At 62.2% G+C, this 25,960-nt stretch overlaps 1 protein-coding gene across 5 annotated transcripts in view; it reads left to right on the forward strand.

The window, feature by feature from the left end:
- SBNO2 (strawberry notch homolog 2) overlaps window positions 1–25,960 on the forward strand; it is a 48,381-nt gene that overhangs the window by 13,635 nt on the left and 8,786 nt on the right. For 3 of the 5 annotated variants that reach the window (XM_074351311.1, XM_074351310.1, XM_074351313.1), the window contains exons 2-14: window positions 1,941–2,132; window positions 6,785–6,858; window positions 7,468–7,579; window positions 19,366–19,527; window positions 21,425–21,508; window positions 21,771–21,867; window positions 22,307–22,461; window positions 22,571–22,704; window positions 22,785–22,875; window positions 23,033–23,176; window positions 24,708–24,825; window positions 25,079–25,184; window positions 25,583–25,736. In XM_074351311.1, the coding sequence (XP_074207412.1) occupies window positions 1,980–2,132; window positions 6,785–6,858; window positions 7,468–7,579; window positions 19,366–19,527; window positions 21,425–21,508; window positions 21,771–21,867; window positions 22,307–22,461; window positions 22,571–22,704; window positions 22,785–22,875; window positions 23,033–23,176; window positions 24,708–24,825; window positions 25,079–25,184; window positions 25,583–25,736 (1,584 nt within the window). In that variant the 5' untranslated portion in view covers window positions 1,941–1,979. Of the gene's footprint in view, window positions 1–1,146; window positions 1,250–1,940; window positions 2,133–6,784; window positions 6,859–7,467; window positions 7,580–14,974; window positions 15,385–19,365; window positions 19,528–21,424; window positions 21,509–21,770; window positions 21,868–22,306; window positions 22,462–22,570; window positions 22,705–22,784; window positions 22,876–23,032; window positions 23,177–24,707; window positions 24,826–25,078; window positions 25,185–25,582; window positions 25,737–25,960 lie in introns of those variants that run through there. The other 2 variants (XM_074351312.1, XM_074351314.1) reach the window with 2 other exon arrangements.

The raw sequence follows: 25,960 nt of genomic DNA on the forward strand, positions 1-25,960 counted from the left end.
TGCCCCATCTTGTCTTTGAAAATACAGGACGTCCCTGCCCTGACACAGAACCCTCCCCAGTCATGCCTCCCCACAGGTCTGGAACCCTTACTACAGGGACAGACCTCTGAAAGGTTGTGTTGCCCTGGACGCCTGGTGACCATATGTTGCCCGAGCTCTCTGGGGCTGCCACTCAGAACGGGGTGCATGGGACGCCGTGCTGGCTGGGCCTGCTGCTGGTGGGGGTCCCCCATGGGTCCCTGGGGAGCTGCCCATGACCCCCACCATACTGCTCAGTCGTGGGCTCTGGACGGGGCTTTGGGTGGAGCAGCCGTCTCTGTGGAGTGCCCGCTAATGGGAGGGGGTCGGCTTTGAAGGCTCCTGGAAGCCAAGAGTGGGACGCCGTGGCAGCAGGGGTGCTGGTAGGGCTCAGTGGGAGGTCCTGGGGGGGTGCTTGCTGCCAAGAGGGGACAGTGGGTGACTCCAGGGACAGAGCAAGTCGCCTGTGCCACGTTCAGGCTTGTGAGCTTTTCGCCCAGCTCTTTCCCAGGTGCTGGGGCAGACCCTTCACGGCGTGGGGTCCCCCAAGTCAAGGAGCTTCCTGGGTCCTCCACGAAGGCAGCAGTCACTTAACTGGGGGCTTGGGCTCTGCCGAGTCCTGCTGAGCCTTGAGTACACATGCCAAACCCCCAGCCTCAGACAAGCGCACTGAGGCTGAGGGGAGCTCAGCGTCCTGGTTGTCAGTTTTCCCCGCCTTGACGGCTGAGCTGGGCTTTGGCCGTTTGCCTGACCAAGACCACGGGTCACAGAGCAGCCGTGCGTTCACTGCGGGTGACCCCTGTCCTTCCACCCTCACACGGTGTCCTGAGTCCCTCCGGGTCAGCCTGTGGGAGACTGGGGGCCGTGGGAGTGGTGTCCTGCCAGCAGCGCCAGCCGGAGTCCTGAGCAGCCTCCTTGAAGGTCTGAATGCTTCCATGGGCTGCAGCCTGGCCTCTGGGCCCCTTTCCCTCTGGGCCTCGGGGTGAGGAGTGTGGCAGGGGCCAGGGCCTGGGAGAAGGCTGCCCGCCCCGCCCCCACGGGATTGCACAAGCTGCCTGAGTGCAGCAGTGATTACTGGAAGTCCTGAGGATTTCTTCATTCAGGGCTGGGCTGGGAGTGGCAGCCGCCTCCCTTTCCTGCCTCCCTGGGTGATTAACGTCCTGGAGCTGCTCCCTGAGGGGCACTTGGCTGCCCAGGGACCCTGCTCTCTTGTCGCGGGCAGTGGGGCCTGGTGGGTAGAGCTGGGAATTGTGCGCGCTGGCTTAGGGTCTGCCGCGTTCTCGGTGGGGACCCCGTGCATCCTTAGCCTCAGCCGGGTTCTGGGGCCTCAGCTTGGCCCCCACTGCCCAGAGACCCTCAGTGCGCCTGACCTGAGGCAGAGGGACAGGGCTGGCCGTGGGCCAGGCAGGTGCCCCAGCTCAGAGGTGCCGGGGGTGCAGCTCAGCTGCTCACACTGGGGTCCCCGGGGGTCCAGGCCCTCTTCGTGGGTGGTGGGAGCTGCCCCCGTGGCCACGTGATTCAGGCAACCTGAGAACAAGGGTGGGAGTGGCAAGGTGGCCCCTTTCCAGAGGTCCAGTCCCAGTGTTCCCAGGAGGGGCAGTGGGTGGGTGGGGCCTCCCGTGGCTATGAGCGTGGACCAGGAGTCCCACCATGGCCGCCAAGGGAACTCCCTCTCCCCAGCACAGCTCCCAGGAGGCCGGGGAGCTGAGGGGGCACCCTGGCAGCATTGGAGTTGGGGCATCTCTGCTCTGCGTGGGTGGGGCGGCCGGGCGGGCGCGTGCAGGTCTGTGTGGTTCAGCTCAACGGAGGCAGAGCTTGGGAGCCCCTCCGCCCCAACCCCGCTCCCTGTGCGAGCCTGCCCTCTGTCCCTTGTCCCGAGGAGGGTCAGAGAGCAGCCTCAAAATGCTCGTGTCCTTCCCCAGGTCGTGATGCCGCCGCCGCGGAGCAAGAAGCCCAGATAGATGCCCCTGCGGCCCGGGTCGCGGAGCCGCCCGATGCTGGCGGCGCGGCCCGCTATGGACGGGGAGTTCCCTCAGCACGAGCCCCCACCAGCCGGCAGCGTCCTGTACAGCCCGCCGCCCCTGCAGGCCCCGCTGTGCGGGTCCAGCGTCCAGGTGAGCCCCCCACCCCAGTAGCGCGGGGCGGGCCCCCAGGGCTCCCGGCACCGCCGAGCTCCCCCCAGGTTAAGCTTCTTCTGCGGCGGCCTCAGCACCCCCCGCCCCCGGGGACCCCCAGCCTGGGCCGCTGCCTGCGCCTTCCAGACGGGAGGGCTGGGGCCCTGCAGCTGGGCCCGCTCTTCCGTTCTGCTAACATGTGTCTTTCTTCCTAGTTTATTAGACTTTATTTCTTAAGCAGTTTCAGGTTTATAAGGAAAGCGCACAAAGTTCCCATCCCCCTCTGCCCCCAGATCCCCAGTCACTGACGTCTTGCCCTGATGAGCGCACGATGTTGTAGCTGATAAGGCTGTACTGGTCCAGTGTCACTGACTGAAGTCCACAGTGACACTCGGGTTCACCTGCGATGTTGAGTGAACCGTGGGTTTTACTAGATGTCAAATACCCACCGCAGCAGCACCTCACAGGGGGTCTCACTGCCCTGAAAGTCCCCTGTTCATCCCTCCCCCGCCCCGCGACCACAGATCTGTCCACACCTCCAGAGCGCTGCCTTTCCAGAACGCCCCAGAGTGGGCTCACAGTGTGCAGCCTCCTCAGACCGGCTTCTCTCACTTAGTCGTGTGCACTTCGGGTTCCTCCGTGTCTTCTCGTGGCTCGACGGCCCCCTTCTTCTCCTCACCGAGTAACAGTCCAGCGTCTGGACGCCCTGCGGTTTGTTTATCTGTGCTCCTACTGAGGGGCAGCGTGCTTGCTTCTGAGTGTTGCCGGCTGTAGTAGAGTCCCATCAGCGATAAAACGACCAGGGTTGGGGGGCTCCTCTTATGCACTGGGCACCAGAGGCCACGTGAAGGAAAGGTCCAGAACCCTCCAGCAAGTCAGGCCTGGAGCGTTCAGAGTTAGGGTTCTTTCTCCGTAGAAGAGAAGACAGCCCGAGTTTCTGGGTGGAGAGACCCAAGCTGCCTGGCGGCCGGGAGAGGAGGTGGGGTGTGGGCACCGAGGGCAGCGCGGGGAGCAGCAGTGACGCCCAGGCCGTTGTCCAGTAAAGCATCAGCTGCTCTGTCCCCTCGGTCCTGCGGGGATAGGGTGGGTGAGGGGGGCGGGGCGAGAACGCAGCTTGGGTTTTGGGGAAGCTGGTCATGGGCCTCCAGGGCCGAGTGGAACTCCAGGTCGAATACCCAGGACCGTCAGGAGGCGCCCCAAGCCCAGGACTGTTGCATCAGCAGGGGGCGGAGAGGTGCGCGAGCCCGGAGTCCACCCCCGGCCTGGCTGTGCCCACGCGGGGTCATGACCTAATGGAGCCCGGGTGCTGGGTGCAGAGTTGCACGGAGGGGCCTTGCAAGTCATCGGGGAGGGAGTGAAAATGGTGCCAACTGAGGACACTGCTCGCAACTCCAGAGCCTTGGCTGACGTCCAGCACCTCCAGCCAGGGTCCCAGGGCCCGCTGTGCCAGCCCAGCCTCCTCCCTCTCCTTCCCTTCCTGTGGCAGCCGTGCCCACATGTCCCTGACACTCCACATCCCCCACCTCCCCCTGAGCCTCTGTCCACCCACCCATCCCCTCAGGTCCTCACAGGTGCCCCGGTGCCACTCCTCGGGGAGCAGTTTTGGAGGCTCTGAGCCTGCACGCTGTTCTTCACGACGCTGCGGGATTCCTTCTTCCCAGCATGCCATCGTTTGCTTAATGATTTCCCTATTGTTGGGCCTTTGGGGCAATTCCAGTTTTCTGCCGCTATAAATAGGGATGCTGTGTTTTCCTCCCCCGTCATGGATTGGTCCCTGGGGGTGTGTTTCTGGAACAGAATTCCTGGGTTAGAGCAGGCGCCGGCACAGGCGGGTTTGCAGAGGACAGAGCTGTTCCGCAGGGGATCGGCTCCTGCCTCGTCCCGTTATGGTGACCCAGGAAGCTGGCTGAGGGCCAGGATGCGAGTGCTGCCTGGACAGCCCATGGGGACCGGAGGGGCTCAGACACTGGAATCGGGAGAGGGACATTTGGGCTGAGATAGGGACCCTGGTACACGGGAGGGACCGTGTGAGCCCGACCTTGGCTACGAGCCCTGCTCCAGGCAGTCAGCAGTGCAGAGTGGGCTCCCTGGTGCTCTCCAAGGGCCAGGTCCCTGACGATGGGTGTCCCCCCCTTGGACCACACTTGGTCTCCTTGATTGACTGGCACACTGTGCATCCTGTCTAGGCTCTGGTGTGTGCGGGGCTCAGAGAAGTCACCCTGCTCCTTACTTCTTTGCTGCGTCCTGGCTGGGCTCAACCAAGCTTGAGAGGAGGGGCCCAGGGTGGAGTGGTGGGGAGTGGAGCTAGCCCCCAGGCAGCCCGGTCCAGGGACCTGCCCCCAGGATGGTCAGTGTTGCTAAGGTGGCCAGATTTAGCAAATAAAAGTACAGACGACCAGTGAAATTTAAATTTCTCAGGAACACAAGTTAATTTTTAGTATATGTGGTCCATGCAATACTTACACTGAGAATTATTTTTTGTTTATCAGCAATTCCAGTTTCACTAGATGTCCTGTATTTTATCTGCCGCCCTAGCAGGAGTGTCGTTTTCTTCACAAGTTTACACGTGACCTGGGAAGCTTCTGGCTAATGTCCCAGGACCTGCTTCTTCCCCATGAGAGGACCAGCCTCTGTCTCCAGGTGGAAAAATCCCCAGGCAGGCTCTGATTGGCTGGCTGGGGTAGGTGCCTGTCTCTGGACCAGTCAGGTCTCACAGGCCTGCCCTCTTAAGGTGGAGTCACCCCCTTCTGGCGACAAGTGTAAAATCCCAAAGAAGGCTCTGATTGGTTGGCCAGGCTCAGGTGCCACTGCCTGGGGCAATCGCATCCCATGGGCACGCCCTCTGAAGGCAGAGCCACCTCCTCTGACTGCAAGTGGGAAATCCTGAGGAAGGTTCTGATTGGCTGGCCATGCTCTACCACCCCTGTGGGGCAGGGCAGGATGTCCTTGATTGGCAGGCTCACCGGAACCACATGCTGGGGAGGAGTTGGGGTGCTGGGCAGACAAAGGCACAAGGGCCCCCCAGCCTGAAACCTCAAGCTTCTCAAGGACCTGGGGTCCGCTGGCCTGGGAGCTCCGCAGGGCCCGCCCTAGGCCTCGTCTGGGTGTAGGCGGGGAAGTTTGGTGAGCGGGAGCTCCTCGGTCCTCTTTTCCGAGTCTGCTCAATTCCCCCTGGACGGGCCTGGGCAGGATCTGCCGCGTCTCAAGCAGATTGACTTTAGTTCCTCTAAGGAGGCTAAGGAGTTCTGCTCTGGAATGCTCCAGAAGTGCCCTGTGGCCTTAGGATATTCTTGTCCCTTGGGAGCTGGACGCCTCCTCTCAGAGGGGCTGGGTGGGGGCAGCGACCTCGGGCCTGGGCCGGCGGCCTTGCTTCCTCCTGGAGGCCCCCACAGCGATTCCTCTTCCCTGGAGAGTGTTCATGCCACCCGCTGGGAAGATGCCACGGTGTCTCCCCCCCTTTTATCTTGATACTTTTATTTTGCAACCTGTGCGGAAACTGAAAGAACCATCCCTGCGGGCCTCCTGTCTCACTGCGTCTTTCCCCTTTGGGCTGGTTCTCTAGGCTGGACCTCGGATGTGGGCAGGGGCGCAGTGATGGGAAGTGGGGTGTGGGGTTGCAGGGGTGGCTTCGGCCATCTGCGCTGGTTCTGGGCTGGTGCTCAGTGAGTCTTGGAGAGTTGCATCTTGCAGCCTCCCTGAGGATTGAGGCGCAAGCCTTGTGTGAGTTGGCCGAGGGGACAGGTGGGTATGGTGATCGCAGCCAGTGGGCCTTTCCCCAGCGACAGCCAGCAGCCTCCCTGTCAGAGTCCCACATGGCCTGCAGCTCATTTAGGGACAGGGACACCTGCTTTGCAGGCCCATGTGTCAGGGTGGGACACACCACCCTGATACCACAGTCCCACACTCCAGGCCGGTCCTGCCAGTGCCGGCGCAGGGTCCCTCACGCTCCCGCTGACCTCAGGCTCCCCTTTCCGGTCACCCACCGGCGTTTCCTGAAGCAGGCTCTCGGGAGCCCGGGCCTGTGCTTTGCTCTTGGGCCACACAGACTTGCCCGATGCCTGGATCCTCCTCGGCTCCTGTGAGCTCTGAGAAGGCCAGGCTCCAGAGCCACCTGGGAGGAGTGGGGTTGCAGGTGTCTGGCTGGGGCAGTGCCTGCCCCCAGTGCTGGTGGGAACCCCTCACCCTGGCCTCGGCCCCTGCCCCTCTGAGAAGCCACTGTCTCCCAGGCAGGGTGCATGTGCCCCTCGTGGGAGCCTGCCCCAGGAGGGACTCGTGCCCTCTTCCTTTACATAGGATCTCATCCTCCACTTTCTAGAATGTAGGCCTCCACGTGGGGTCCCAGGCCCCAGGCCTGGGTGTCAGAGCCTTGGGTGGGCCCACAGCCTGGGCTCCCCGGGCCTGCAGGGATTCTGTGGGCACCACCAGTCCAGACTTGAGGCCATGGCCACCGTCTCCTCCCCACCCTGTCCTCAGTGCTGCCCGTGTACTGGTCAAAGCCTCGTCTTCACACAGCCCTCTGGGTGGGCTTTCCTGTGTAGACCCTGCTGGGACGCCAGCCGGTGGGCTCAGTGCTCTCTCCACGCTGCCCCACTGCAGGGGGTGTGGGGGTCCCGCCCTCCTTCCTCTCCCCTGATGCCGGCGCTCTGTTGCAGAACGCCATGCTGCACTGCTCGTGGTGGAGCCCCTTCTCGCCTGCGGCATATCCAGCCTTTTCCAGCGAAAGCCAGTAAGTGACCGGCCACCCCCACCCTGGTCCCACTGGAGGCCACCCCACCTGCAAGGGCTTCACTGCCTTCCCATCCTGCAGTTATGGGTTAAACAAAAATAGAGCTTGAGGTTGGGGGCTTCAACGTTCTGCCAAGGGGGACGCAGCTGAGACTGACTTGCTGGGACCTGTCTTAGCAAGAACTCCCCAGGGAAAATGGCAGAGGTAGTGGGGATGAGGGGATCAGGGAGGGCTCCTCTGCAGGGTTGACATCAGGTGGGCAGTGCGAAACCTTAGGGGTAAAAGGAACCTGGAGGACAAGCTTCCCTGTGGAGGGCATTGGTGAGCTGGGTTTTGAAGGGTAAATAGGAGTTTGCCAGGGAGACCAGGCCTAGAACCAGGCCAAGGAATGGCCTGTGCAAAAAGCACACAAGCACATGTAGTTGGAGCCTAGAGGTTTTTTCGTGGCGCCATATCCTGGGATGTGGGCAGTGGCTCCCCTCAACTGAGTTTCTGAGACTCCAGAGTTGTTCTTGAAGGCGGGTGACCCCCACACCTGTCCTGCCTGTGGGGTGGGGAGGGCAGTGGTCCAGCCACGCCCACCAGCTCACTTTCCTTCTCTGCTTCCAGTCAGTTCATGAACTCCTCCTCCTTCATCGTGGGCCAGCCCTGCGCAGACACCAGCTATGGCCCTGCCGCCGCCAGCCCCAGCTTCCCGCCAAAGAGCAGCGACTTTCCTCAGGTAGGAGACCTCATGTCCTGCAGGCCCTGGCACCAGCCCTCGGGACCCCTGCTGTGTCCCAGGGCAGCGCCTGTGAGCTTGGCTGGGCCTGGCACCACGTGGGTCTGTCAGTGCCGGGTGGACGTGGCTTGTTTCGGGGAATAAGGCCTTTCCCAACCTGTCAGAGGTGACTTCCCTGGAGTGGAAACGCTGAGTCAGAGGTCCCGTCACCAAGGCTGGAGGCCCGCTCACATCGTGCTGTCACTCGTGTCCGTGTGCAGATTACCGGGCCGCGTCTCGAGTACCTGTTAGCTTTACCCAGACCTGCACTGGCTCGTCCTGGCGCCCTGACACCTGGGCGGGGGCTGGGCCCGGGCCAGAGCAATGCCCCGTTGGGTGGAAACACTGAAATGAGTGTTTGTGTCCCCAAAACCTAGCAGCTGATTGAAAAACGTAACCCACTTGAGTGGAAGGAAGGGGTACCACTGGACCTGGATCTCAGGTGGCTCAGCACCCCGGGAGTCAGGGGACCTCCCTTCGCAGCCTTGTCCACGGGGCTCATGAGTGGTGCCCGCATCCCTGCCTCCAGGGCCACGGGGGTGGTCTGTGGGCAGGAGCCCAGTGGTCTGGTGGCAGAGCCTCTACAATTTAGGAGCCATTCCAGGGGCACCAGTGTGGGGTGGGGGTGTCACGTGCTCAGATCCTCTGAGCCTTGGTTTCTTCCTATAAAGTGGGGGCTCGTTGGCCCCCAGGTGACAGGCTCTGGGGGACACCGTGCACATGGGCCTTGCAAACCCGCTGGACTTGCTTGGACGAAGACCAGGGCCCCTCAGACTGGCCCACACGCACTCAGCCTGGCCCGTTCTCCACACTGGGGCCCAGCAGGATCAGGCTGAGACATGGACTGAGGGGTGTATTCTGTGGTGACAGTGTCCCCACAAATCCAGATCTACCCGGGACCTCACCGTCTGTGGAGATAGGGTCTTTGCAGGTGTGCGTCGTCAACAGTGGCACTGAGACCACCCTGGGACAGGGTGGCCCTAAACCCAGTGAGGGTCTTTGTGGGATGGGGGAGGAGGGACTGACGCGGGGAGGCATGTGACGATGAAGGCTGAGCCCGGGCGCTGCAGACATGGCCAAGGTCGTAGGGGCCACGAGAGGCAAGGCAGGCCCCGGTGCCTGGGGCGTGCAGCCCCGAAGGCCACAGCGTGACCTGGACGTCTGCCCTGATGGCTGCACGTATCTTGTTGGAGCTGCCCCGTCAGTGACCCTTCTTGGCCGCCCAGGAAGCGCCACGGCTGGGCCTCGTGGCGATGGGAGCAGAGGGTCTCACCTGCCCCTTGGGAGCCCCGAGTCCCCCAGACGAGGGTGGAGGGCTGGACAGGAGTCCTGTGGACGCCGCCCGCCAGACTCTACAGAAGCATACGTGGTTTCCTCTGCCCACGCCGGTCTGAGAGGACACCCTTGGCCTCCAGCAGAGGAAAGCCCTGTGGGGTTGAGCCTCCAAGGGCACCTGGCCGACGGCCTGGGACCTTCTTCCTGCCCGAGGCAGCCTCTCATCCCCAGGCATCGGCTCGTCCATAGGCTGGATGCTGATCAGGGTTCTGTCCACTGTGTCCCGGACACAACTCCGTGTCCAGATGAGCTCCGCCACTGGCGCGGCCCCTGCTGGACAGATGAAGAAACCGAGACATGGGCCCTGCTGAGTCCAGGGCCAGCAGGGGCCTTTGGGGCCCTGCAGCACCCATCTGGCCTTGCTCCCCACCATCCATCTGCACCCACCACCTCCTGGCTCTGCCAGGAACCCTTGCGATTTCCAAGCTGAGAATCCCTTGGGCACCACGTCTGCTTCTTGCAGCAAGTAGGGGAACTGTGCCCAGCACTGTCCATCGTTGGAGGTCGCCGCATCCAGCCCACAAACGAGTGTCAGCTGAATGTGACCATAGCCCACCCTACCCTCCAGCCAACCTTGCTGAGGGTGACTTGAACCCCAGTCTCTCTTCAAATCAGTGACATCTCCAAACGAAATCTCACCCCAGTGCCAACTGTGCAGTCAGACGGACATGAGACCACAGTTCAGCCAAGGGTGAGGGGTCCCGAGGCCCCGTTATCAGCCTTCATCTACCTGCCCTCGGGGACCAAGCCGGGAAGGAGTCCAGAGCAGCCTGGCATCCGAGGCTCTTCCAGCCCAGCCCAGCCCAGCCCAGCAGATCGGCCACAGATGCCCTCTGCTCCTGTTTCAGATTAAGTGACATTGCATGGTGGCCGGCACAGGGACAGCCCTGAAGACATCCTTGTTCTGGTCCCGGGACCTGCGGACCTGTCACCTCACAGGGCAGAGGAGATTCTGCAGGTGGGATTAAGTTAAGACCTGTGAGATGGGGGTGACCCTGGATTCCCGGGGGATCCCATGTCATCACAGGGTCCTCATCAGTGGGAGGCGGGAGGGTCAGAGTCAGAGAGAGACAGGGGACGCTGCGCTGCTGGCGGTGAGGATGGAGGGAGGGGCCGCGAGCCAGGGATGCGGCGCCTCTAGAAGCTGGAAGAGGCAGGAAGCGATTCTCCCTGGAGCCTCCTGAGGGACCAGCTCTGTCAACCCATTTTGGACTTCTGACCTCCGGAACCATAAAGTAATAAACGTGTGTTGTTTTAAGCCATGAATTTTGGGGTGGTTTATCACAGCAGGGAGAGAAAACACCCACTGTGCAAAGCCTTCATGTGGCCTGTGGCACGCTCCTGCTCCATGCATCAGGAGTTGGAGTGGAGACTTCAGAGCTGAGCTGGGAGCAGGGAGTGAACGTCAACCCAGCAGCCTTCACGTACCTCCTGGTAACTAAACTTGAACCCTGAGTTTCCTAGCAGCCAAAGCAAAAAGAGAAAGGAGATGACTTACATGACTCCTGTTGCCTACAAGGAGAAGGCTTCTCTCTGATTTCCCTTTGGGGCCTGGAGCAGTACCTGGGGTCCATGCCCCAGCTGGCCCAAGCCCAAGACCGGCGGTGTGGGTTGAGCAGGCCTCCTTATGGGGTCCCTGATTCACAGGCACCTGGGCAGGGTCTCCAGCCTGAGGGACTCTGCTCCTGGGACAGCAGGAGGCAAGTCCAGTCCCCGCTCAGTGGCAGCTCTGCCTCGCCAGATGGAACTGGCTGTCAGAACATGCACCTCCTGAGCCCACCCAGAACCTGTGCCCAGGTTCCGGTGCAGGAGGGCAGGCGCACTGGGGGCTCATCTGAAAAGTTCGGCTCTGTTGCTCTTTTCTGTGTTTGAAGGTTTTCATGACAAAATGGACTTTAAAATTTTATATTTACAGAAAAGGGGCAAAGACAATACTGCGAATTCCCGATTGCCCTTCCTCATCCAGGTGCCCTGCACGTCACATACAGTGTCGTCCATAGCAGTGAGGAAGTAGCCCCGCTGCACCACGATGACCGCACTCGGGGGCTCCCGTGGGTGCAGGGAGGCCCCACAGCTGTTCATAGGTTTTCCCCTTGGGGGTTTGCCTGGGGCCGTGCTGAGATGGGGTCTGCGTCCTTGATGGGAGCCCCCCCGGGCAGGGCATGGTGTCTGCCAGGCCCCGTGTCAGTGTGTCTTGGCATTGATGTGTGGACCTTGACCCCTGGGAGGGCAGCGTCCACTTTGTCTCTCCACCGTCCACGGTCCTCCTGTCCTTTCTGCCTTTAGGGTGGCACAGAGCCACTCAGGCTCCCCACCCGAAACAGGCCCACAGGCCCGGTTGGGCCTCCCTCCCCGAGGGTTACTGTGCTGGGGGGTGTGGACGTGTGGCTTTTCTTTCACTTTGTAATTTTTAATTGAAGTGTGATTTGCATATCCTATGATTCAGCAGTTTCAGTGCATTCACGGTGTTGTGCAACCATCACCTCTGTCTACTTGAAGAACGTTGTATCACCCTGAAGAGCAGTCAGTCCCCATTAGCTCTCACCTGCGCCCCCAGCCCCTGACAGCCAGGAGCCCCCTCCCTGTGTCTGCGGACTGGCCTGTTCCGGACGCCTCACATCCATGGAGTCACACAACTGTGTGTCCTTCTGTGTCTGCTTCTCACTGAGCTCTGTGCTCTCAGGGTCCGGCCCCGTGGGAGTGGGTGTCAGGGCTGCTCTCTTTTTCATGACTGAGTGATGCTCCCGTGTGTGGAGGGACCATGTGTGTTTATGTTCATCTATCGATGGACATTCGGGTTGTTTCTGCCTTTCGGCCGCTGTGAACTGCGGTGTAAACTTGTGGGGACAGAGCGGTGTGGATGTGTGTTGCAGGCGTGGCTGAATCTCACTGTGAGGGATGCTGGGGGCTTGTTGGGGTCAGGGTTGGGGTGAGGTGCTCAGCGTCCAGACACCCCAACCCCCAAGACCTTGTGCCTCCAGCTCTCGCTGTCCCTACTGGTCCTCCTCTGGCTTCACCCTACCCTGGTTTCTCTGGTGTCCTGGCTGCACGCCCCACCTCCTCCACTGCCCCCTTGTGCCCAACCCCCGCCCCCCCCCCACCGCAGCCTCCAGAAGCAAGTGCTGCCCTGACCCCTCCTCCCCAGGCCACCAGCGTCCTGGCCAGCCCCCAGGAGGGCCCTTGTCTGTGCGCCGAGCGCCCCCCATGCAGTCAGCCGGGCAGGCGTCTGCCCTGAGGGTCCCTCCAGGCGTCTCAGGTGGACCCCACGTCCACCCGCTGAGGACACTTTCCGTCTGCCAGCCCAGGCTTCTGGGAAGCAGGATGAGGTCACAGCTCAGCAAAGTGCTTTGCAAACTCTCAGCAGCTCCCCACACGGAGAGGGGTGGGCGCGCCCACTGCTCTGCGAGCGCATTTCAGCAATATCAGAGGGCCCAGCCCACGCTGCCCCGGGGCACCTCCTGGCCGCCCCAGCGCTGGCGGGCAGCGAGCCCGAGGCCGCTTTTCCTAGGAAGCCCCTCAGTTCACAGGGACCACGGCCCGGTGGGGGCAGGAGCGTGGGCGTCTGAGGGAGGTCTCCATGTGGGAGTTGGGGGACAGAGAGGTGAGGGAGGGGCCTAGAGAGGGGACCTGCAGAAAGCCCTGGGGCCACCCCCGCAGAGCACCATGACAGGCCTAAAACCACAGACTCCTCCCTCGTGGTTCTGGGGCCGGACACCCGACACCCTGCTCCAGGGAAGGGCCTATCCAGCCCATCCCTGCCCCTGGGCCCCAGGCGTCCCGGGCCCCCGGCCGCGTCATTGCGGCCTCTACCTCTGTCTTCACACACTCTGTTCCTCTCTGTCTGTGTCCAGATCCCCTCTTGTTGTCAGCACCAGCCATCGCGTGGGGCCCACCTGCTCCAGTGTGGCCTAGTCTGAGTTAACTATGTCTGCGGCGGACCTCACGGGCACAGGGGTCAGGATGTGAGCATGGCATCTGGAGGATATAAGCCAGCCCTCAGTGCCCGAGGGGGACCTTCAGTTCCCTCCTGGCCATGTGCCTGAGCACCACCCACCCCCATCTCACTCTCCCCTGTAACCTGGGCCCCATCAGCGGGCACCATGCCCTTGAGTGAGTGGGTCACCAGATGCAGAAAAGCTAGCCGGGGCAGGTGGGGAAGCAGGGGGGTGCCCACCTGAGAGCAGACCCAGGGCCTCTCCGGGACCCAAGCAGCTGGGCTGCGCCCGCCCCTCCACACTCAGCCCAGAGCAGCCCCACGGCCCAGATGTGTCCAGCCAGACAGGGACGACCAAACTGTCTGCTGATGAGTTACAGGGACAGAGTCCGAGTTTAGAAACTGCTGGCAACCTGACCAGTTTCAGACCGGTCGCATCTAATAATAAAGTTTGTGTTTGTATTCGGTCTTCTTTTCACTTCAGTTTCCTAGTAATTCTTTTTTTTTTTCCCTTCTTACTTACTTATTTATTTTATTTGGTGGAGGGGAATTAGGCTTCTTTATTTATTTATTCACTTATTTTTAGAGGCAGTCCTGGGGATTGAACCCAGGACCTTGTGTATGCTACGCATGCCCTCTACCACTGAGCTATCCCCTCCCCCTGCTTTTTTAAATTGAGGCAAAATTCACATACCTTAAAATTTATTCTTCTGAAGTATATTGACAAAGTTGTGCAACCACCACCTTTACATAATTCCAGAACTTCCATCACCCCAAAAAGAAACCCCGTCCCCATCAGCAGTCACCATCCCCAGACTCTCCCCCAGCCCCTGACAGCCAGGAGCCCCCTCCCTGTGTCTGAGGACTGGCCTGTTCTGGACGTTTCACATCCGTGGACTCACACACTGTGTGTCCTTCTGTGTCGTCTTCTCTCCCTGAGCTCGTGCTCTCAGGGTCCGTCCACGTGGGAGCGGGTGTCAGGGCTGCTCTCCTGTTCACGGCCGAGTGATGCTCTGGTGTGTGGAGGGACACCTGTGTCTGTGGATGAGCATTCAGATTGTGTCCGCCTTTTGGGCGCTGTGGACGTGCGTGTGTGGGTTCCACGTGGACATGTGCCTCTGTGTGTGCTGGTGGACGCCCGGCAGTGGACTTGCGGGCTCGTGCGGTGACTGCAGCTGCTGAGGGGCTGCAGGACTGTTCTCCAAGGACCCCGCCCCGTGTGCCACCCACACCAGCTGTGTTGGGGTCCCAGTGTCTCCAGCTTCTTCCCACACTGGTCACTGCCGGCTTGCTGGGCCCAGCCACCTGGGTGGCTGTGAGCTTGACCCCACTGGTTTTGATTTGCATTTCCCTGCTGTCTGGCCGTGTTAGGGCTCCTTTCTTATGGCCTCTTATGCAAGTTCCCTCCCCTGCAGCGGTGGCCTCAGGGCTATGTGCCCCCGCCCTCCCGCCCCCACACTGACTGTGGGCTGGAAATGGGTCAGGTCTGCAGTGTTGAGCCAAGATCTCCCTGCCAGCGGGGTCCCTCCACAGCCAGCGTCCCTGGGCGCCGTGCAGGTGCAGGGAGACCCATGGGCCAGCACCCTCCTCGGCTGAATGTCGGCTCAGAACTGTCCTGTGAAGTAGGTACTCTGAAGAAACAATCCAGGACAGGGCACCCTCATCTGAGGGCTGTGTGCCCCCTGCTGCGAGCCCCGTCTGCATCTGGCCCTCAGTGCTGGGCTGCAGGTTGCAGGAGCGATTGGGTTTCAGGGACACTGGACCCCTTGCCAAGGCTGGAGGGGAAGGAGCAGGATGGGTCCGAGTCCCCACAGGCCCTCCAGGTGGGGCCTCAGCATGGGCAAAGGCCCTGGGGTGAGCTGGCGGGGGCACTGGAGGCTCCAGGGCAGCTGAGTGGCGGTGAAAGCCTGGGCCCAGGCTGAGGGGCTGAGGGCAGACCTGGGAGGGCGTGGGGGCCCAGAGGGGCCGGCCAGGCCTCAGCTTCCTCCCTGTGGCGTGGGGGCCTGCTGGGCAGGGGTGTGGGTGGAATGGTGCCCAGTGCACCAGGGGTCTGGGGAAACTGAGGACATGCCCGGGAGGGGCCTGCCTGGGCTGCCCAGCTGAGCCCCCTGGCATTCTATCTGGACCCCAGTGCCCGCTGAGGGTTGGGCCACAGCCGAGGGCGCCCAGGGCAGCAGGGTGCGACCGGCAGGACCAGCGGGCAGGCTTGTTGACAGCCGGCTGTGGCTAGATTACGCCCCGTTCAGTAATTCTCCATGCTCTGCCAGTAATAGTCCTGACTTACCAGGCAGGCATCATTTCCTGAAAGTCAGCCGGCCTGAGGGGAAGTAGGCGCCGGCAGTGACTAAACCAACATGCAAATGCAGCCGGGCTGAGAGCCGGGCTGGGGCCGGGGCGAGCGCCCGCGGTCATGAGGGAGCCGCTCCCGCCACCATCCAGGGACCCGGCCACCATGTCCCAGCTGCGCTTCTGGCTGCAGTTCGCAGCTCTCAACAAGGTAACCCCCTGGCAGGACCCTGGCCCCTCCCCGCGGCAGGCAGGTCACCCCACCGTGGGAACTGCCTGGAATGCCAGGCTCCCAGGAGGCCCCCTCCCCCCAGCCTGCTCTGTCCTGGGATTTGGCAGCGAGAGTGAATCCAAGGGAGTTTTCTGGGCAGAGCCACGTGGGATATGGGGAATCGCGGCTCCTGGGGCAGCCGGCGAGGGTGGCCTCAGAAGGACCCTGTGGGGTAGGCGGGAGGGGCTGCTCTGGGGGAGCTGGGAGCCTTCCCACCTGGCAGGAGTCTTGTGGGCTCTCGGGTGTCCTGGGCCGGCTGGCCGTCACTGAGGGCCGGGGTGGGGCATGGTTTGAGGCGGGCTCTGATTGGACAGGTAGGAACGGTCCCTGTCCCTCTGTCCCTCTGAAGGGCATTTCTGGGGTCAGCTTGCCCGGCTAGGAGGGGTGCTGAGCAGACCCCCAGGGAGCAGGCTCAGAGCCAGGTCCAGCATGGGGGCTGTCCTGTCCTGCCCTATCCCGCTGGGCTACAGGGAGGTGAGGTGGGGGTGTCACTGCATGGGCAGCTCCTTACTGGTCCAGGGTCCCCAGATCGCTGAGAGACAGTAGTCACAGCAGGTACCTGCCCTGGTCCCCCAGAACTGTCGGGGTAATCAGTGAGCCCCCCCCCCCCGGGCTGCAGTAGAAGGAGCAGGGTGGAGCCTGGGGTCTGGGAGGAGCTCCAGGTGCGGACACAGATGCCGGGGTGAGCCAGGAGGAGCAGTGGACACAGGCCAGGGAGCCGCGGCCCTGGCCAGGGAGGAGCGAGGAGGGCGATTCTGGGTTTGGGTCATCTTGGAGGTCTGCTGGTGGCTGCTGGCTGTTAGGTCCCAACACAGGCGTGCAGCCCACCAGGGAGGGTCCATTCTCACTCCCATCCAGTCACCCTCCCTGCATGGGGGGTGGGGAGCTGGGAAAGACCCCAACCCCTGGTGACCCGAGTGAGGCCCCACTTCCTTTGCCCCAAGGATCCAGGGGCCCCTAGACAGTGCCGGCTGCTCGACTGCCTGTTGGAGCACCTGGTGGAGGTGGTGTCCACAGAGCGGGAAGAGAGTGCCCACTTTAAACTATATGGTTTAGAACAGTTTTAGATTTACAGAAAGGCAGTGAAGATAGTTCAGGGGGTTCCCGCATGCTCCACGACCAGTCCCCGTGGGTCACACCTCACCTGAGTGCCGGACGCATCCCAGCTGGTGAGCCAGTGTTGCTACGTCACTGTTACCCCGAGTCCACGCTTCCCTGTGTCCTCTCTGCCCCGTGCCGTGACATTCAGGCCCCCTGGGCTGTGTGGTTTCTCTATCCCTCCTCATGTGGGTGCCCGGGCGTCTGGGTTTGTCTGGAGTTTCCTTGTGATCATGCTGGGGTGATGGGTTTGGGGATAACCTCAGAGGGGACGTGTCCTACTCGCCTGTCGCACTAGGGTCCCTGCTTCTGGCTCCTCCATGGCAGGTTCCCTCCTCTCCACACTGTTCTCCTGGGAAAGGGTCTCCATGCGCAGCCCTCACAGATGGGGGGGGTCCCCTGAGCCCCTCCTTACCTGATGCCTCTGCCCTCATTTGGGCTGGCAGAGGTCCCGCCCAGCCTCCCTGCCCGCTGGTCAGTGATTGCTCTGCCTTCGGGAAGCAGGGCCATCTCTCCAGGCACCAGGGTCATTGGTTGATGGGCCGGGGCCATCGTCACTCTGACCTGGCGGAGAGGCCACACTCAGTTGTGGTCCCAGAGGGATTTTTGCAAAGACACGTGGCTACCCCTGCCTGTGCTCAGACCCTACTCCAACCAGCCTGCGGGGTCTCTGGGGGTCTCTGCCCACTGTCGCTTCTTGGGGACTGGGCGGCCGGCTTCTGCAGCCCAGCCTCCCCCAGCATCGTCCACCAGACTTGGATGGGCCACTTCTGACTCCTGGATGCAGCAGAGATCAGGCTTCAGGCTCAGCAGGGCCAGACCAACCACCGCTGCCTCAGTTTCCCCCAAGATGGATGCTCTGGCTTGTTGAGTCGCTGGCTCTCACATGAGGGTGCCGGGCGCCCCAGGAGTACCACTTCCTGCTTCTGGGCTTGGCATTCCCCTCCTGCTTCTGTCCTGGAGCTCGGGGTTTTTATAAACCTCCCCAGGCTGCCGCCCAAGCCCAAGCCGGTCCTGCTGGACACTGTCTGCCTCCGGGTCAGGCAGCCACGGCCCCACCTCCTCATCCGGACTTCCCGTGTCCCAAGTCCTGCTGCTGGTGGGTGCGGGTGGGGCCAGGGCGAGGGGGAACCTGGCGGGCAGAGCCCTTGCCTTTCCTGCCACCAGGGCCAGGGCACCTGGGCAGTGGGAGGTGTCCAGATAGGGCCCCAGCCTCATACCAGCTGACTTGGCAAGGCCCCTGACCTCCTGCCTGCACCAGGAGCAACTCCGTCCAGTAGATGGACAGGCTGAGGCTCCCATGTCGAGCCGTCCCCAGGGAGGCCACTGGGTGGACCTGTCCCAACCCCTGCTCCACCCTTTCATGCCTTGGCTGCTGTCCTTTGGGCACTGGGGGCTCAAGCCAGCCTGTCGTGGGGCTGTGCCCACACCAGCATCCAAGCACGGAGTCCTGGCAAAGCTGGACAAGTCCTGGAGGTCCCTCGCCCCCAGGAGTCAGGGTCTGATCCAGTGCAGATCAGCAGGAGGGAAGCCCCAGAAACACAGCCCTTGAGGAGGCATGGGGGCAGGGCCCAGCGCTGGCCAAGAGCAGCGGCCTGTTCTCAGGGACCTGGGGCTGTGGGGACGCTGCCCCCCATCCTCCTCGCCTTCCCCCTCTGATTAGTGGGGCGTGCGCCCTGTCTGTCCCAGCCCGGCGGCCACCACCCTCCAGCAGCCCTGGGAGGCAGAGATGTAAGAACGGTGCTTGGGACTGGGGGCTCCCTGAGGGCTGCGCTCCCTCCTCCTCGGCTCCTGCCCTGCTCAGGAAACCTCCCGCTGACAGATCGTGAATGTGCTGGGGCCAGATGTCAGCGTGATAGGCCCTCCACGGCCACAGTGGCCTGGCTCCCCCGTAGCAGGCAGGCTGGGGGCTCCCTCCCTCCGGCGCTGGGGCCCCTGCAGCAGAACAGCACTTGCTGCCTCCCCAGGGGTCGGGTGCTGTGGGCACCTCGTCCCGGTGGGGTGTGGTGGGGGCTCACTCTGCACCGGTCACAGAGCCCCGGGGGGCTGGCTCCACGTGTCCCCATGTCTAGCACAGGCCAGGCACACAGGTGCTCCTTGTCCGTGACCGGGGTGGGAAGGAGGGAGGGAGCACAGGAGCCCCTCCCGGCACTGCACCTGATTTCCTTTAGATTTAGGTTTACAAACCGTGTGACCTTCAGAGCAGACTTCTCCCTCGGGTGTGGGGGCCTCTGGGCCCCAACGTCCCTGTCCTGGCACCAGCTCCATGCGGATGGGCCAGGGAAGGCACCAGGTGTCTGGCACCTTCTCCCACTGTCACTTAAGTGATGTCCAGCTTGTAGCCTGTGGAGTCTGATTCTCTCACCTCTGCTTGGGTTCTTTCCTTTTTTTTTTTTTCAAAGACAGCTTTATTGATGCAATTCACATGTTGTACAGTTAACCCACTTGAAATGCATAACTCAGTGTTTTTAGTATATTCATAGAGTTGTGAAACCGTCACCTTTGTTTAGTTCTAGAACATTCTCATCACCCTCAAAAGAAGCCCATCCCCATGAGCAGTCACCTCCCTGACCCCCTCCCCCAGCCCCTGACAACCACAAACCCACTGTCCATCTCTGTGGACTGGCCTGTTCTGGACGTTTCACATCCATGGACTCACACACTGTGTGTCCTTCTGTGTCTGCTGCTCTCCCTGAGCTTGTGCTCTCAGGGTCCATCCACCAGGTAGCAGGTGTCAGTGCTGCTCTCCTTTGTGTGGCTCGGGCCCCTGTGGCACCGTCCGCATGGCTGCCCCAGCTGCCTCTCACCTGACCTGTCTTCCAGGACACCTCGTACCTCGATGACCTCTCCAATGCCTCCATCTTCTCCTCGTCCGTGGACTCCCTCTCGGACATCGCAGACACACCTGACTTCCTGCCCGCTGACAGCCTCAACCAGGTGCCTACCATCTGGGATGTGAGCACTGGCCCCTCCACGCATGACAAGGTCAGTGCACCCCCAGCCTTCAAGGCGGCAGCCATCCCAGGGCCCTGTCTTGGGCCATTCAGACACGGATGAGGCCGTTGTTGGAGGGTGCCTGTGTTTTCGTGGCCAGAAAACGTTGGGCACCACAGGCTGGAGGGGACTTCAGCCCTGGGTCCCATCACTGCTGCCTGCCACCCCCACCCCTGTGCTCCACACACCACTCTGTGCTGGCCTCGCTCTGGGGAGGTGGGGGCTCACCAGGGGGTTCTGCTGCAGTGGAAAGTGATTTCCAGTACTGGTTCTCACTCTGGTGATTCTGCCCCTCTGGGACTGCTTAGCACCCACAGTGCCCATGATGGCCCCCACAGAGAGTGATCTGACCCTGAATGTCCACAGTGCTGGGGTTGGGGGGAGACCCTGGGCTAGAGAAACATAAAGTGACGTGAAATAGAGAGCAGGCAGGCAGGGCTGAGTTGGGGGAGGAGGCATCAGCCAGGCCAGATGGAGGGGATAGCCGTTGTGCAAAGGTCCTGTGGCAGGAACAAGCCTGATGGGCTCCTGCATGGGCCTGGCGGGCATGGTAGGGGCATGGACCTATTTGTCACCATGGCGAGCAGCTCCTGGCCAGCTTTCTGTGCTGGAGGTAGGTAGCCTCTGCAGCTCCTTGTGCAGGACATGGACGGGGAGGAGGAGGGACACAGGAGGTGGCGAGGCCCAGGACGAGGTGAGGTCAGCCTGGAGAGGTCAGGGAGGAGCAGGGTGTCCAGGTGCATCAGGCCTAGACTCTAGCACCTTCCCAGGGCTGGGCAGTAGGGGTGTCCAGGGGACGCCTCCATCCAGGGCCCTCCACCAGGAGCACAGTTCCTAGCCTTTGGGAGGCTTTGAGAGGCGGTTGTTGGAAATGTGGCTGGAGCGCCAGTGCCTCCAGATGGGGAGCCTTCCTTCCATCTGGCTGGGCCGAGCCCACGGAGACCAGCACACACTCGTGGACGCTGGTGGCTGTATGCCCAGCTGCTCCAATGGGTTCAGGGCCCCTGGGCCCCAGGGACCCACAGGAAGGGTCTGTGACCACACATTGGAACAGACGGTCCTGAGAGGCCCAGCCTGGGGCTGGCAGGAGGGTGCGACATGCCCAGAGCAGCCTCCACGGCGACCCAGGCCCAGCCCTGCCCCCAGGTGCAAGCACCCGCGGGGCAGCGTGGGGCCCGGTGGCCGCAGCGGCTGGCGGGAAGGCAGCTGAGCCCAGTGGCCACTCCCCTGCGGCCAGGCGGCCCTCAGGAACCTGACTCAGCCTTCCAGGAACCTGGGCCCGCAGCTGTTTGTTTGTTTTTGTTAATTCAAAAAAGAAAAAGGGAGAGGGAATTGAGAATAGGTTTCTGATCTCCCTGTATCTCACTTTCATTTTACTTTCGTTTTAAAGACCTTTGGCCGTGTATCTTTCTTCCTTCCAGTTTTACTAAGATACAGTTGATGTGCAGCATTGTGTAAGTTTAAGGTGTACGGTGCAGTGATCTGACTTACATGCACTGAGAAATGACTGGCACAGTAAGTTAGTGAACGCCCATTATCTCACAGATACAAAATCAAAGAAGTAGAAAAACATATTTTTTCCTTGTGATGAGAAGTGGTAGGATTTACTCTCTTAACAACCTTCACATATAATGTACAGCAGTATTAATTACATTTATCATGTTGTCCGCTGCCTTCCTAGTGCTTACGTAGCTGACACCCTGTGTATTTCTGGTACTTACTTCTCTACCAGATCTAGGTGGGCAGGCAGGAGGCAGGAGGCCAGTGGCCAGCAGAGGGGCTGGAGGACAGGGGTGGTGCCCTGGAGGCCGGGCCCAGGGCCTGTGGGGCACTTCCTCCCATCTGGCCTGCAGGCTCACAGCCACTCTTCCCTCCATCTCCCCTGCAGCTGTTCCTGCCCAGTGGGCCTTTTACAGGCCTTGAGGACCCTGTGTCCTCCCTCCCCAGCACGCCACTTCTTGTCAGCTATCAGGTGAGCCAGGCCCCTTCCGACAGCTGCCCACCCCTCCTGGGGACGAGGGAGGGCCACTCCCATTCACACACCTGCTGTGTGCTGGGCCCTGGGCTGGCTGAGAAGTATGGTCTATCCACTTTATAGAGGGGAAAACTGAGGTTCCAGGAAGGCACCATGCTGTACTGGGGGCTGGGGGACCCTCTCTCCACCACCTGGTGGGGAGGCTGGTGTGCTGCCGGGGGACAGGACCATCCCCCAAGTGACAGCACCTGGCCGGCAGTCTCAGAGTCAGCCTGAGGAGGAGGACGAGGCCGAGGAGGATGAGGCAGAGGAGCTGGGCCATGCAGAGACCTACGCTGACTACGTGCCGTCCAAGTGTGAGTGTCCTGCGAGAGGAAAGCCCCAGCAGGCGACTTCTGGACAGCACAGCCTCAGGGAACCTGCGTTGTCCGGCCAGGGGTGCCGGGTTCCTGGGGTCCCTGAAGGTTCCCTTCCAGGGTATCTTAAACCGCAAAGACAGGTGTGGGAACTGCAGCGGTTCTGTAACCGGGGTTGTAATCCTTGCTTCCCACAAAACCGGAGACAGGCGGAGGCTGTAGCTGAGAGGCAGGCCGCCTTCCCGCGCCTTCCTACGCAGGAGGGTTTTGTGGGTCCACCGCGTTCCCGCAGAGCCCTGGTAGGCTCCGCCCTTTGCCCTGCGCTGCCCCTCCCCCTCCCGGGGCGGGCCCCGCCCATGCCGGCCCCAGGCCGACCTAAGACCCTGACCACTCCCCCAACCCTGTCCCGGCCACGCCCCTGACCTGCCCGCTCCTCCAGCCAAGATCGGGAAGCAGCACCCGGACCGCGTGGTGGAAACCAGTACACTGTCTAGCGTCCCGCCGCCGGACATCACCTACACCCTCGCCCTGCCCACCTCGGACAGCGGGGCCCTTTCCGCCCTGCAGCTGGAGGCCATCACATACGCCTGCCAGGTGATTCTGGGGTCTCCCACCTGGTCCACGTCCGGCGTTGGGGGCATCTCAGTGCCCCACCCCGAGCCTGCCGCGCGCTGACCGCCCCTCTCCTCCCCCACCCCCGCAGCAACACGAGGTCCTGCTCCCCGGCGGGCAGCGTGCGGGCTTCCTCATTGGCGATGGCGCTGGCGTGGGCAAGGGCCGCACGGTGGCCGGCATCATTCTGGAGAACTATCTGCGGGGCCGGAAGAAGGCCTTGTGGTGAGTGTCCCCCCTGAGCGGGGGGGCCGGGCTGCGAGGTGGGGAGGGGGCTCCTAACGCCTGCTGGCCCGCCCCCCCAGGTTCAGCGTCTCCAACGATCTCAAGTACGACGCGGAGCGCGACCTGCGAGACATCGCGGCCTCGGGCATTGCAGTGCACGCGCTGAGCAAGGTGGGTGCCCCCTCCCCTAGCGGAGCAAGCCCGTGCCCCCTACCGCGGCATCCCGGTGCACGTGCTGAGCAGGGTGGGAGGCCCACAGCCCCTCGCCCGGCGGGGGTCCCAGGAGGTCGGAGCCCCCGCGGAGCCGATTGCTCGCCCCTCTCCCCAGATCAAGTACGGCGACAACACTACCTCAGAGGGCGTCCTCTTCGCCACCTACTCCGCCCTGATCGGGGAGAGCCAGGCAGGCGGGCAGCACCGCACGCGCATCCGGCAGATCCTGGAGTGGTGCGGGGAGGCCTTCGATGGCGTGGTATCCTGCCGGAGTGGGCGGGCTCAGGGGGGGGGGGCGGGGAGGCCTTGACGAGGAGTCTTATCCAGGCCTGGCGCGGAAGGGGGCCGGAGTCCGGGAGGAATTCCCGGCAGCCAGCTGTGGGTGGTGGAGGCTCACCCTCAGTGACCGCTGTTACCCTCCCCTGGCGGTCTGGCTGGGCCTCCTGGCTCCAGCTGGATGGACCCCGACCGACCGACCCGCAGGGTCGGGGTGGTGGTTGCTGTGACACCGCAGGGTGGGGGGCTGAAGTTCTGGGGTGCAGAGCACTTCCTCCCTCCTCCTGGCCCCGCCCCCGCAAGTTGATCCCTGCTCCCTGGGGTGGCCAGGCCAGGCGAGCCAGACCAGAGCTTGGCCAGGGGCTCTGCTATTCCAGGACCTTTCCGACTGCAGAGGAAGCCCCAGGCCTCCCCCTCCCTCCCCCTCCTCGTCTCCTACGCATGAGATCACTCTTTTCCCTGCCACCAAACTGTAGGGGAGCAAAGTATCAGAAAGTACAAGCAAGAGTGGTAATTCTCTGGTGTTACCCTTTTCTTGTCTCACACATCTTACCAGTAACAGCCTTCAAGCAACCACCCCCTCCCATCTCCCCACAGCCGCTCCCGCAGCCGGGCACCTGACAAGGGGCCTACAGGGGACCTTCGGGCTCTATCCCTCTGGGATCCGCCCTTGTTCCCACAGTGGAGCCCGGCCAGCCTGGTCACACTGATGGGTGCTGCAGGCCCCCTGTGGCACGTCCCTCCTCCTCTGCATCGTTCTCCCAGGGTCCCCTGCATACCATTTCATGTCCATCCTGTCCCCGCATGTCACGCTGCCCTGTTGCCCCTCAGCCATTTCCCTGTCAAGGAGACATTCTAGTGGTTTCCAGCCTGTCTGCCCCAAGTGAGCATTACATGACCCAGGGCGCCCTGTTATCCTTCTCACTGTCTCCTCTAGCCAGTCCCAGAAGTGGGGTGACTGCAGCCTCGAAAATTCCCCCTCACTCCTTCAGATGAGGAGGGTCCCCTGCGGGTCCTTGGTCTGTTCAAAGCTCCCACAAGCCAGAAGCAGCAGCAAAGTCACGGTGCGTCTGGGTGCCAGGTGACACCCCTGCAGCCCCAGCCAGAAAAGCAGCAGCATGAACCTGAGGCGCAGGGCTGCCCACTGGCCCCCAGCCCACCTCAGAGCCCCGCCTTCCCTCTGCGTGTGTGCGCGCGCGCGCGTGGGGGGGGCTCTCACCTTGCCTCTCAGATGGCTTCATGACAGACTTACTTGCTGTAACTTGCTCTTTTTTCCCCTTAAAACATTAAGAACTTTCTGTCTTCCAATTTTTGTCAACATCATGTGGGGCCCAAGAGGCTGTTTCCTACTGGCCCTGGCGGCCTCACACACCCAGGTAACCCACCCCATGGCCAGATACCCCCCAGGTACCTTCCAGAGTTCCTCAGACCAGGAAGGGACCGCCTCGGGCCCCATGCTGGGTCTGTAGAGCGGCCTGCCTTCCAATACAGTCCTTAACCCACACCTGCCCCAGATCGTGTTTGATGAGTGTCACAAGGCCAAGAACGCCAGCTCCACCAAGATGGGCAAGGCCGTGCTGGACTTGCAGAACAAGCTGCCCCTGGCCAGGGTGGTCTACGCCAGCGCCACAGGTTAGGGTGTGGGGGAGGCTTGGGGGAAGGGCGGGGAGCTACCAGGGCCCCATTGGTCATCGATTGATGATGCCTGCCCTGGCCCCCTGGTATGTACCCCGGCTCCTGCCAGGCCCTAGGAGGCACCTGGATACAGCCCCCTGTCCTCACATAGACATCAAGCCCCATCAGGGGCCTCTCCTCTGTCAACAGGAGCCTCAGGCGCCCGGCCTTGCTGGGCTAGAGGCCCTGACAGAATGTCCCCCTCCCCCAGGTGCCTCTGAGCCCAGGAACATGATCTACATGAGCCGCCTGGGCATCTGGGGCGAGGGGACGCCCTTCCGGACCTTCGAGGAGTTTCTGCATGCCATCGAGAAGAGGTGTGCCCCACCCCCACCCCACCTATGCCGGGAGAGGAGCAGCAGAGGGCCCTGCTTGTTGCACATGGAGGCACAGTGTCAGGTGCCACCGCCCCGCCCCTCTGGCAACCAGAGGGGTCTTAAAATGCAAGTCCCGTCCTTTCTCTGCTTGGTGCTTCTCTCAGGCTCGGGGCTAGGGCCCTTCCTTGGCCCAAGCAGACCGCCTTTTGTCCGTTTCCAAGGCCCACGGGTGGCGGCCACAGGGTCTTCACACACACTGTCTCCAGCCCCACCAGCGTACCTGGCCCTTCCTCCCTCTCCTAGGGCTCAGCTCTGGGGCGCTCCATCCCTGGGTGGGGCCCAGTATGGAGTCCAGCAGGTCCCCGGCCAGTGCCCAGGCAGCCTGTGTTCATCTGCAGGGGTGTGGGCGCCATGGAGATTGTGGCCATGGACATGAAGGTCAGCGGCATGTACATCGCACGCCAGCTCAGCTTCTCTGGCGTCACCTTCCGCATCGAGGAGATCCCGCTCGCCCCGGCCTTTGAGCGCATCTACAACCGGGCGGCTCTGCTGGTGAGTCTCTGACCAAGTGGGCGCCTGCATCTCCCCTTGGCATTTACCCCCCTGTCGCCTTCAGCATCAGTCCATAAAGATGCCACAGGGATTTGTCAAATTATCGGACGGGGAGCAGCTGGCCTGCCCGCCTCGGTCTTTGGCAGGAGCTCAGCGTCTAGATTCTGTTCTTGTCGAGAATTCCACACGGACTGTAGAACTGGCCCCTGCCTCACCTCCCCACG

This window comes from Camelus bactrianus, chromosome 22 (genome assembly GCF_048773025.1).
Source record: "Camelus bactrianus isolate YW-2024 breed Bactrian camel chromosome 22, ASM4877302v1, whole genome shotgun sequence".
In the NCBI taxonomy this organism is placed as follows: domain Eukaryota; kingdom Metazoa; phylum Chordata; class Mammalia; order Artiodactyla; family Camelidae; genus Camelus; species Camelus bactrianus.